The sequence below is a fragment of the Gambusia affinis genome, linkage group LG02 (genome assembly GCF_019740435.1).
Source record: "Gambusia affinis linkage group LG02, SWU_Gaff_1.0, whole genome shotgun sequence".
Taxonomy (NCBI): domain Eukaryota; kingdom Metazoa; phylum Chordata; class Actinopteri; order Cyprinodontiformes; family Poeciliidae; genus Gambusia; species Gambusia affinis.
The window spans coordinates 1,687,002-1,700,069 of NC_057869.1; the positions used below are offsets into that span (position 1 = coordinate 1,687,002).

Sequence of the window (13,068 nt, forward strand, 5' to 3'; positions counted from 1 at the left end):
TATGAGAAACGAAGTAATCTATGCTGAGTTTACTGATTGGTGCGTCTTGTTCTGAATGCCCCCTGGTGGAGACCAGTGGGTGGTGCAGCACTGCCTCTTCCTGTGAACTTGGATTTTGACTTTAGAAACAAACGAGCCTCGTTTAAATATTCCAGGATCTCCGGTTCCTCCTGGATCCAGAACAGAACCGGAACATTCACACATTCTGATTCCTGCTGCTTTGGTTTCCCTCAGTTTTCTGTTTCCAGAGAAAAACCTCCAACCTCGTTAGCGTCTGACAGGCTGGAGCGTTGCTGGATATTAATTTGCTCTGGAGCATTGAGGGACTCAGGAAGTCAGACGTGGATCTGAGGGGAGGAGGGCGTTCTGCAGGCGCTGACGATGCGTTCAGGGACTCATTAGGAAACTCAGACTGTAACTCTTCAGGCCAAAGGCCACCCATTGGATTTAAGAGCAGATAATCACATTTACTGTTAGCGTTCAACTTTCTGGACTCACGACTGATTCAGATGAACTTTCTGCAACTTCAGCCTGAAATTAAAACCTGAAAATGCAGATGTGGAGTTTTAGAGAACCTGTGGTTGAAGTTTAGTTTAAGTGTGACAGTGAGGGAGGACTATAAAAATATAACAACACAATGAAAACATCTCTCTCAATGTCAACATCTGGAACCCGCTGGAATAAATAAACTTCAGTTTAATGGTTTTCCTCTGCAAGAATCAGCTGAGTTCAGTTCACACCCAACCCGACCAGTAATCATCTGAAAATAGTTTTTTTACTAAACATTAGTTTTCAATTCTAATAAAACTTGGTTTAGTTTAACAAAATAAAGTTTAATTGTGAATCTGTGCTGGCTGGGTTGGGGAAGGGGCTGCTGGTGTCTGTAGACCCCACACATGCTGGACACAAACGGTTTAGGCTTTAACCTGCAGGGCGGCGCCAGAGAAACAGTTCTGACCTCCAGGCTGTGTCTCCGATAAAAACAATGAACACCTGACATACAACTAATGACGCTTCTACAACCTGCTTTTTTCTGTTCTGAATATGAATAAATATCTGTACGTCCACTGACACCCTTACTGTTGGTTTATCTTTTATTTCCTCTAAAGTTTATATATTTATACTTCATGTCTGATGCCATGAAGGCTGCTGCCGCTTTAAAACAGTTTATTTCCTTTTCACATCCTGGATTCTGACAGAAACTCATCTGGATGGAAATGAGGACGTTGTTTTTCTGAAACAGGATTTTGGGTGTTAGAAAGTCTCAGGTTTGTGAATGAACGTCGCTGAGGGAGGTTTGCTAATGAGAAAACAGGAAGTCATTAGTCTCGTCGAGTTCAAAGCGGTTTCACGCTGAGCTCCAGAATTAATGATTCTTTTATTGTAGCTTTGAAACATGCAAGCGAAGCCGGTTCCTCCTGTTGTAGCAGCAGGTTGGATCTGAGCGCTCACTGGGGCCCCCTGCAGGCAGCGGGGAGATGTGCGGGGCCAGAGAGGAGCCACGCAGCAGAGAGTACCATCAGCTGGCAAATTCACATCATTGAGTCACTAAAACAAATCTGAAGCGTGAAAGGTTCTGGTTTTGAACTCCTGCCTGTCAGAGGAAGGTCACTAACTCACTCTGTTCTGTTTCATCGGCTTTAACATCCAGGAGACGAAACTCTTTCACATTTTTACAGCCAGACTTTTGTTTTATCTGTGAGACGTGAGCGGAGAGGAGTAAAAGGACAAAAGCTGAGCTGGTTTTACTCTAATCGGTTCGGAGCCGTTGCGTCATCGCGCTGGGATTTGGGTCGGACCTCTCAGCGTCAGAACCTCGCAGAATGTCTGTCTTCCTCCTGCTTTCCTCCACTTTCATCATGTGGCTGACTGAGGAGCATTTTGCTCCTCTTCCCACTCAGCTGTGGATCCGTCCCAGGTTGGCTGGCTGCGTCTCTCCAGTGGGTTCATTACTGCTTCCCCTCACGGCCGCCGCCGTTCGGAACCAGAATCATTAAGGTTTTGTCTCCAGCGTGTCGGAGCCGGGATGCTCTCCAGTTACCACAGGCTCTTCATGTGGAGCCGCTGCAGTGACACTCATCTGCTCTTCATCTACAGTCACGATTCTAAGAGGCTCAAAATGGACGAATCATTTTGTTTTTGATTTTAAAAAGTGGAGAATATGAGAAAAATCTGAAGATACAGATTTTATCAGTGAAAACTCTGATTGCTTCTTATATTCCTTTATTGAATATTTACTCTAAACTGTTTTTTTATTGGATTGCCCTTCATTATTGGTTTACTCTGACTATATCCCACAGCATGATGCTGCCACCACCAGGCTTCATGGTGTTGTGGCAATCATTGATAGTTGATAGCTGTTGTGAAATAAATGGTGAAATAAATCAGAAACCTGTATGGTGAATTTTTAACAATTAAATAATTTAATTCTCAGTCAGTAGACAGGAAGTGTTTCAGCTCAGCCGCCATCAAACGCCCAACGCTGCACCAAACCTTTAGCTCCGCCTCTCCGTCCGCCTCCCGAGGCCTGACCTGCTTTCTTGGCCTTCCTCGTCTTCCTCTTCATCTTCCATGAGGAAACAGACAGAAAACATGCAGCTGGTTTATTAATCACCTCATTAAGGGGGAAGCAGAGCCGGTTTTGTCAGAATCTGGAGGAAGAGCGATGGAGGAAAAGATGGCAGTCGATGAATTGAATGGGATTCCTGTCGTTGGGGGCGGGGCTAACCTTGACACAGAAACACTCAGAACCACTGGAAGGATGTTGGTTCTCATGTGGGTCAGGATCAGAATGATTCCCACGTAAAAACAGGCTGAATTTATCCTAATTAAAGCACAAACTGCTGTCATCTGTTACCGGGTAGATTTCTGGTTCCAAATCTAACCACTGCTTTCTCCTTCTGCTCTCTCCTCATGCTCTCTGCTGATTGGACGGCTGCTTTCCGCTCACAATATGCTGATCTGACAACACAGGTAAGAGCTTCTTATGTCTGTGTGTGTGTGTGTCTGCATGTGTGTGTGTTTTAAAATTAGAACAGTAACATATCAGCTGAATTCTTCTTTTTTTTATCTTTTTCTATTAAATTTCAGTTAAAAATCATAAAAGTCTCCTCAGGTTTTCTATTGCTTTGTTTGAGTCTGAGCAGTCAGAGGTAAATTTCTATTATTTAGTTATCTGTGATAATCGATACATGATGACCTTTAATAAAACACCACAGGTCACATCACTCCTGGAACAAATGATTTTTATCTTTTATTTATCGTTATTTTGATACATGAAGATAAACAAAAACATAAAAATCATAGAGGAACTAATCGATAATCGTTAAATATAATACAGATATAACCTGATTTATTTTTATTACTAGGAGGTTCATAGACTTACCATAAATTTTATTATATACAATGTTAAAGAAAGCAAATAAACAAATAGCTCAATATGTACAAATAAACTTTTTATGGCCTAAAATGCAGTTTTAGGCCATAAACAGCCAGCCAGCCATAAACATCCATACAACCAGCCAGATGAAGTTATTTTTATATAAACCAGGTCCAGGTTCGGTTCTGATGATACGGATGATGATCCAGGTTCATGTCATGATTTTGTTTCCTCTCTGGGAGGATTAAAAACGTTGAGGAAACGCTGCAGCTGGACGAAAACTTTCTTTATCACATCTGTTTTGTATAATGCAGTCCCATAGCATCATGCTGCCTCCTCCATGTTGGATAGTTGAAGTGTTTTTAATTTAAAAGCTTCGTCTCGATGCCAGTGAATTTATTTCTTGTTTCACCATCAAGATTTTCTCCAGATGAAAAGCCTAAAGTGTTGCTGTGGTCAGGAAGGATCTCCAGTAGCAGTCAGTCTTGCAACGACTCTGAAGAAGCCTCTGACTGAAGACAGTTAGTGTATGACGTCTCATGACTTTGACATGCTAACAGTTTAGCCTCCAGACAGCAGAGATGATGTTTCACTGGATGACATCATCAGCTGTTGCTAGCTGCTAATCATCACCCTTTGCTTTTGCCGCTCCGTTTTATCCGGTTGGGAAGCCGGGCTGACGTTAATGTTTGCCCGTCATGAGTTGGTTTAAACCTCCCTCCTCTCTGTGTTCGGCTCCTCTGGGATTTGGGGTCAGAGGTCAGGTATTATTTGAGCTTTTGAGATGCTAATCGGCTGCTCCCAGTAGTAACAACACCTTGTTTCCACGGTTACGCATCCCAACTGCCTGGACATAAGACAGTGTAAGGAGAGAAAATCATTTTTGAGACTTTAAACGTCTCAACCAAAAAATGGACAAACATCTAGAGAAGCAGACAGCTGGTGAGCTGATCTGTTAGCTACATAATTATTAGAGGAGAAGAAGAAGGAAAAGAAGAAGAAGCGCTCACCTGGGGGTCAGACGCTTGTCTCTTCTCCCAGTCAACACATTCGTGATGAGCTAACGGCGGGCAACACGTGGCGGCCGTCTCACACCTCAGAGGGAAACATTGTGACACTTCCTGCTGCGGCTCTCAACCGCTGAAGGTCAGCAAGGAAAACTGCTAACGCTGATCGCCTCTAACGCTGATCGCCGCTAACGCTGATCGCCGCTAACGCTGATCGCCGCTAACGCTGATCGCCGCTAACGCTGATCGCCGCTAACGGACAAAACGCTCCAACATTTATGGTTCCAGCGTTAGAGGTGGGAGCCGGCGCCTCCTACTGGAAGTCCTGAGCTTCAGTCATTTGTTTTTGTCTTGCAGCTACCGGATAATTTGGTTCAGGTTTTATTCTACAATATTATTTTAGAATAAAATAAATAAATCTCTCAGTTAAATTCAGTTTCTTTAAGAAGAGATAAAAAGTAAAAGTTGTTTATTTTAAAGAGATTCATGACGGAAGATCATGTGAGTTCAGTTCAATGAATCTGTTAAAGAATCTCCTGCTTGTTAAAGTTAAATTATTCTTATATTGCAGCAACATTTATTTCACTTCCAGGAAGAATCATTGCTCTCATTTACAGGCCGTCTTTCCCCTGTAAGGCAGCAGGACGGATCAATCCAGTCAGTCTGGAGCTGGACCAACGCAGTGCAGAAAACGATGCATCTAAAGGTTAAAGGAAAGAGAAATGACCAGGTTCATCTGTAGACAAAGCAGGTTTTAAATAGAAATAGTTCAATGAGATTTAAACTCTAGCAATAGATTTTAGATCCGTTTTTCTGTCGTTGGTCAGCAGCATCATAATGGTTTAATTTACACTATTTATTATAAAAACATAACCTGATGAAAATCCACCATCTGTTTGTTTCTAAGATGTCAGGATGCTGATTTAAAAATAAAAATAAAATAAAATTAGGAATAAATACAGAAATGATGAAAGAATTACTGTTGAAACAAATCCATGAGAAGTACATCAGTTTTAATTCAATAATTTGAATCATTGTCCTTAAATACTTTTACACTTTAATTTTACAGAATTTATTTTAAAGAACTGTTTTCATCTTTTTAATAGTTTAAATATCTTTTGCTAAATTTGTCACTTTCAGGGCCGAATCAGTTCTGTGAATCTCTGAATACTTCCTAACTTTTCTGGTCACGGTTCCAGTCGGCTGGAAACTATTTTCTCCAAAGCTGAATAAAAGTTGACTGAACACAAAACCCTGAGGAACTCCATGTGTGACAGGCAGATTTTCTTTAAGCCCAAACGGCACAAACTTATAAAACACAAATAAAAAACTGTGAAGGATTCATTTTTTCTAACCATCAAAAATGAAAACTTTTACATTTCGTGTCATTTTATTGGTAAGAAACTGATCTTATTTATTTTATTTTATTAATTTTTTCCAGATTTTGCCTCCAGATATTTTAACCAACCAGCTGTTTTGATAAGGAGTTTATCCAAAGTCTTTAATGTTCAGAAAACCTTAATTTCTCAGGAAGAATCTGAGCTCCAGAGGATTTAAATTAAAATAGTTTTGTCTTCATGTTAAAGGTGTCTGAAAGCCGTGTCATTGAACGCAGCGTCCTGTGGGGCGTTCAGGTGAATCATGTTGTTTTACGTCCGCAGTGTTTCTGTTAGTCAAGTATTTTTATTAAAGGAGATAAATGGACTCTTTACGGATCATTTTTTATCTCTGGGGCTCAGAGCAGAGAGGAAACACCTGGGAATGGATGAGAAACGAGTTCAGCCGCCAGAGGTCAGAGGTCATGTGATATTGATCTGATTAGCGGTGAGGACTGATCTGATTTAGAGGAGAGAAATCAATAAAAGCCCGTGTGACTTCAGCTGCAGCCGTGCATGGATTTTATCTTCCTGTGGCTCTGATATTTAACATTGAGCTGTGAAATAAATCTGAATGAATTTACTCCTCTAATCCGATCAGCTTTGCTCCTGAACTTATTGCTGTTTTCTTATAACGTCACATTAAGAGTTAATTACTTACAACTGAAGTTTGAAGCATTTAAATACCAATAAACATGTTCCTGTTGTCTTTGAAGGCAGAACATATTTAGTTCTACAGTGTAACAGAGTTCAGGTTTGACTCAATAAGTGGAAATTCAGTCGGTTCTGCGGCTGTAAAACGAGCCCAGATCACCATCCCTCCTCCGCCGTGCCTGATGGTTGGTTTTGTTTTCTGGAAGGAAGCTGCTGTGGCGTTAAGCTGAGGTCTGTGGAGTTTGAACTGGAGCATTTCAGGTGTTTGTTTCCCAGATCTGGGGCTGAATTGGACTGGCAGTGGTTTATCTTTATCCAGTAGAAAATAATCTGTTTCTCTGACGGACTCGTGATTGTTCTGAAGAGGCAGCGAGATGCTAACCTGGTTGTAGTTTACACCTGGGAGACGTTCTCATTTCAGCTCAGTTTAATTCAATAAGATTTGAGGAGAACATACAAAGGCTAGTTGTGCTAGTCATAAACATTAGCTTCGCTAGCGCTAGCAAGATTGAAACACAGCATTTAGTGGAGGCTAATGCTAACGCGCTAACTTCAATTCAAATGACATCTGCCCTGAACGACTTCAATCCTCCAGCAGCAATTTAATTTAATTTGATTTAATTTAATTTAATTTTGTTCTTCCCCTTTATTTTGTTTCTGCATGTTTTCTGTCTAAAATAAAAAAACAGAAAGTACCGGTATTAAAATCTAACTATTTGAAGATTTCTTAGCTGTCAATAAGGAAAACAATGTTGAACTTTATTCAACTCAACGTTGTTAATTTACAGCCAAGTAAATTATTATTAATTATCCAGAGAAATTAATTTAGGGGAAGCTAAGTTCACTAAATATTTCCAAATGTAGCAAAAGAGCAGAAAAATGACCTTTTCTGTTGGTGCATTAGCAGAAGTGCGCCAACCACTGCTTGTACTGTTTATTTGCCTAATAGACATTTTGACACCAGATGTAACTGCCAGATGTTTTTCCAGGCACTTTTCCTCTCTTACGTTCTTTGTTGTTTGTCTATCAGGTGCAGAAATCAGCAGACAACTGGAAAGTTGTTCCACACAGCAAATGTCAGAGCTGAATAACGAGGCAGGGGGAAGCTAAGTAGATGTGAAAATGTCAGAGATTATCACTTTGCGGCCCAGTTTTGAGCTCTGCGTTTGCAATAACTGGGAGGCACGCTGAAAAATGTCAAGTCCAAACTGATTTTTATGGTTCTCATTCTGCACGAGATCAAAGCTGCGTCGCTCGTCTTCTGAGACAAAACCACATATTTACGTGTCAGGGGAGTAATCACAGGAAACGGACGAACTCTGCAGGTAATCATGAGATCATAAATGGGTTTTTAGTGGAAATAAGTCCTGCGTACGGCTCTCAGTGGACCCATGTTGCACTAACTTCCACCCTAAATACCATCTGTTGTCTGTGTGTGGAAACATTCCCAGTAATCCCAGTCTGGGTTTCTGTCTCTTAAATATACATTTTATTTGCTCCTTTAACTTTGGTTTTATGAAGAACCTTAAATAATTAAACTCCTGTCATGTACTGATTATTGGGATTAATAAATCATTATAATCATTTTTTAAATGCAGAAACTGATGAAATTCTTCTGAGCAATTTGATCTTTTCAATAAAATAATGTAAAAAAGGCTCTAAATTGTAAATAACTGATTTGAATTTGTTTGTTAGCTGTGAAAATATGATGATGATGATGATGAAATCTTTGCCAAGCTGCAGCAGTAACTCGGTTGTATTTAAGCTTTTTGGTGTTTGTCAGTGGAAACAAACGATGAATGTTTTCTCACCATGAGCTCCTATCAGAACTCAGATGGTCGACCCTGAAGAGACCAAATGGATCTTTACCAACTGGTTCTGAAAACAAAACCTAGGAAACCAGAAACTCTGTAACAGGAATAGTATAAATAAACTTTAGTAAACCTTTGGATTATAATTATTTTATGGAGGAAACTCTTTCCGGCTGCTTGTATCCTCGATCTTGTTCTTTCGGTCTCTACAGTCACTGATTGACCTCTTGCTGCGTTTTCCACTCATTCCTGAACAAAACCAGGAGTTTTCCTCCACTTCTCCTCCAGTACGGCTCGTTGTTGTACCACATGGTGGTGGGTGCATACGGGGAACCTTTGGGCCGCTCTCCTTGTCCTGACTGATGCAGATGAAGCCATGCTGGCTCTTCTTCACCAGCAGATCAATGAGGCCTGACCAGCACGGCTCCAGCTGCCATTTCAGATCTACCTGCCGACATGAAAGCGCCCCCAGGCTGCCGTGCCGGTCAAGACGCCCCCATTGTTCTCAGCTTCGCTCATTTCCCAGCGGCGGAAAGCACCTTTCAGGCTGACGTCCTGTGAAACCTGCGCGGTAATGAAGAGGTGCATATGCGCCGTGGCATTTCCTCCGCCGCCTGCAGACCTTCAGTACAAAGTGAGACACACAGTCCCTGATGTCGGGGCTTTGATGGAGATGGATGGAGCCATTGTGGCCGCATTAAGATAAAGGTATTGCTTGTTGACATTTGCGTTACGCTGCAACATTTCCATCAGGTGAGATCTCAGAGGTGCACAACAGAAAGGAGATCTGGGAGCTAAAAGACGCAGATTTATTACAGTTTCATCTGTCTGGAGGCTCCAGCAGCTCAACTCATTTATTCTGATCATAAACATCTGAGGGTTTCTTGTCTCATATTTGTGTCATATAATATTGTGGGAAGATAATCCGCTCTATGCAGACTTTATTTGAATCATTGAACGCAGGTTTTCCATTGACAGTTTTTCAGTGTTTTGTGGTGACAAAGGAGAATAGTTAAGAGGTTGCAGCTTCTGATCATCGAAGAATCCATGAAGCTCCATGTTGGTCTCCTCCTGTGATCACACTGGAGGAGACGTTGTTTAACATCAGGTGATTCCAGGTGCAACATCAGGTGATTCCAGGTGTAACATCAGGTGATTCCAGGACTGACAGTAGAGGACTGGACCAAAACAGCTTCTCTGATAAATCCTCCTTTTGATTAAAACATCTTATTGGTTGAGCACAAGGTGGAAGAAACAAACTCTGTTTTGTGTTTGGTAGTTTGATAGTTTGGTTTGGTAGTTTGTGTTAAGGGTCAGTTTTGGCTGGTTGGTTTGGATGAGTATTTTGGCGGTCAGTTGATGGTAATTGGTTGGATGGTTGGTTTGCTGCGCAGAGCGTCTGGTTGGTGGTTGTTAAGGTGGTTGTTAAGGTGGTTGTTAAGGTGGTTGTTAAGGTGGTTGTTAAGGTGGTTGTTAAGGTGGTTGTTAAGGTGGGTGTTGAGGTGGGTGTTGAGGTGGTTGTTAAGGTGGTTGTTAAGGTGGTTGGGTCGCGGTTGGAGCGATAGCTTGGTGGTTGGCTGGTTGGTTTTTTATCGCTGCTCTGTTCTAAAATGTGGTGACTGACATTTTAAAAGTTCTGAATCAGATTGGATGTGAATGTTTGATGTCTGTGTTTCAGGTCTGGTGAAGCTGGGTCTCCACTGTGTCACAGGTCAAAAGGTCGCCATAAAGATCGTCAACAGAGAAAAGCTCAGCGAGTCTGTTCTAATGAAGGTAAGACTGTTTCACCTCCAAACAGGGAGGAAAATGATTCATCTTTCAGCCTGCTGCTGATCACTGTTATGCTGGACACTTCTGATTCAAGGATTTACTAAAGCACTTCTGAAAATGATTCATATTTTTCCTGGGTGCTGGTGAGTGCATACAGGGAACCTTTAAGGTCCTCTCTTTGTCCTGACTGACGGTACGCAGTAAACATTTTCATTTGTAGAAGAGATTAGCTTTTCTGAAAATGAGCGATACATTTTTCTCTCTGGAAGAAAACCTACAGGTGCATCTAATCCAGAGACATAAAGTCATGCAGTCACTTTTTCTAGCAGGAATTGTTCCTAGGAGCTTCCTAGCGTCAGTTTTAGCTGTTGTTGAGCTTCAGTTTTGCAGAAACATTCGCGCTTCACTCCCACAGGAGCCAGAAATAGAGCAGAAAGTGATGCAGGTGCACTTTAGAGCTGTCACTGTGTCACCCACACGTATTGAACCGGCTGCAGTCTCGTACAGCGCAGGTGTTCGGGCTCACACGGCGGACAGACACCTGCTCTTTATTGCTCCTGTTATTACCGCCGTCCCTCCTACACCGTAAGCAAACAGGTGGATGCGGCGAAGGCCGAGTGAGTCTCGTGTGGCGCTCTGACTCACGTTCGCTGGACAACCTTCGCTTCCTGCTGTGTGTGACGGAGTTGAACGCTTTCCCGTTTCATAGTTTGGTCATTTCGCTGAGAAAGTTTGATTTCTACTTTCCTTTAAACGGTGATTTATTCTGAACATTTGTAACACATGAATAAGTGTTACTTTTGCTTTAGTTCAAAAAATTTAATTTAGCATAAAAAATAAAATGTGCTGCACATTTCTGAACTGAGTAACAAGATTCTCCTCTGATGTGAATACAAAAAGATAAAACTAAAACTGTCCCTGAAAGTGGGTTACTGAACAACTAGTGAGATTATTTCTGCCAATTTTCATCTTGCTGCAGAGTAAAACTGGAGGATTTGTCTGATTTCCCACGTTTCCTCCATCAGGAAGGTTTCTGACTCGACAGCCTTTCATTCAGCTCCCCGCCTCATTACGATCTGTCTCACTCAGTCTGTGATGTTAAAATGTCAGAGCTTGTCTCAGCATTTACCGTGTTTTAATCTGCATTACTGGCACATCAAAAGTTACAGCTGGGAATGAGTCAGTCGTTCATCATCAGCAGAGCCAATTTTCTTCTGAAACCACTTTTTTCACCTCTTTCTGAGCCTCTGCTCCAACATGAAGCGTCGTTATGAAACCGTGTGTGAGTGTGACTGGAGGGGATCCGGCAGAGGTCATGTGACTTTCATCCTATTGGTCAGCGTGAGGAACTCTGTGGCTCTGCAGTTAATTGGCTGTCAACACGATGCTGAAGAAAAGTCTGGCGCTGAGTGAAGGAACGTTTAGGCGACGATGTCAGGACGGCTTCAGCTGTGAGGTCACAGCGGGAACTCGCTGCTGATTGGTTCCTGGCTGCAGCAGTCAGACTGGAAGAGTTTGTGGTGAATTGCATGTGAAGGAGTTTTTTATTTTCTACTATCTGAAACCTCCTGACTCTCAGGTCAAACATTCTTCCTGTGGCAGGAGATGCGAAAACATTTAATATCCGATAAACTGGAAACATTTAATCTACAGAACAGTTCAGAATGATTTGATTTAAACTTTGATTTCTGCACTGGATTCACAAAGCAAACATCACTAAATACCTGCATGAGGAGTAATACCCATAATGTCCAGCAGGTGGCAGCAAATTGTAATCTTTTGCATAAAGTTTAAGTTTTTCATACTTAAGACGTTGTAAAAATCATAATGGAGAGCTTCAGGTCCTTTGATTGTAGATGTTGGTTTTTTAACTCCTCCCTTTAACTGAAGTATTCTTCAAATTATAAAATTATTACATAGTTTATTCAAAAATACTGTTATAAAAGAAAACATAAAAACTTCCCTACCAAATGTTTGTGTTCATCTTTACTAAATAATCAAAGGTTTGTATTTAAAAAGTGACTATAAACACAGAAATAAAACCTCCAGCTTTCAGCAGGTGGTATTTTCTGGCTGTATTCTATGAAATATGAACAGGTTTCTCTTAAATGCATATATTTCTCTCAGAAATACCTTTATTTATGACTAAAAATTAAACTGCAGTTTGGAAAATATCCAAATGAATCTGATAAATTTTCCACCTCAATCTTAGAGGAGGTGTGACACTTTTTGTTGCAAATGTCTGACTTTAAAATCTCAGTAAATTGGAGTTTTTTCTTACAGATTTCATCATTTTATGATACTAAAGAATTTCTTTGTTTTAATCTGCTAAATTTAGGCCATTTTTAAGGGAAATTGTAATTCCCTTTTATTGCAAATTTACAACATTTTGACATCAGCAAATTCCCTAGTTTCTTGAAAATGTGTGAAATTAATTTTTCTTTTGTCATCATCTGAATTCTTATGAGCTGAAATAATTGATTATTAATTCTGAAAGTGAAACAATGAACAGGAAAACACTTCATGTTTTTATCCTGGAGTCGGATGGACTCAGTTCTGTAGCCACCTGAAACGCATCGCTTTGATAGCGCTGCATGGTTAGCATTATATCGTTAGCATTGCATGGTTAGCGTTGCTGCAATGTTAGCGCTGGATGGTTAGCGTTACATCGTTAGCATTGCATCGTTAGTGTTCCATGGTTAGCATTGCTGCATCGTTAGCATTGCATGGTTAGCATTGCTACAATGTTAGCGCTGCATGGTTAGCGTTACATCGTTAGCATTGCATTGTTAGCGTTCCATGGTTAGCATTGCTGCACAATTAGCGTTGCATGGTTAGCGTTCCATGGTTAGCATTGCTGCATCGTTAGCATTGCACGGTTAGCGTTGCGTCATTAGCGTTGCTGCTGTGTTTCTGTCTGCTGATCCTGCAGCCGGTTGTGGATCCAGTTAGAGGCGACTGTCGCTGCAGTTTTCTGCTCCTCTGAGCTCTACTGATGTCTGTCAGCAGAGCCGTTGATGAAAACCTTTCTCTCTCCTCGCGCCTGTCTGAGGGGTTCAACCCCCCTGTTG

The 13,068-nt window shown here is 41.3% G+C and overlaps 1 protein-coding gene across 9 annotated transcripts in view; it reads left to right on the forward strand.

The window, feature by feature from the left end:
* The window catches only part of LOC122824346 (serine/threonine-protein kinase BRSK2-like), an 89,548-nt gene that overhangs the window by 37,618 nt on the left and 38,862 nt on the right, over positions 1 to 13,068 (forward strand). For all 9 annotated transcript variants that reach the window (XM_044104832.1, XM_044104843.1, XM_044104853.1 and 6 more), the window contains exon 2: positions 9,906 to 10,000. In XM_044104832.1, the coding sequence (XP_043960767.1) occupies positions 9,906 to 10,000 (95 nt within the window). The remainder of the gene's footprint in view (positions 1 to 9,905; positions 10,001 to 13,068) is intronic.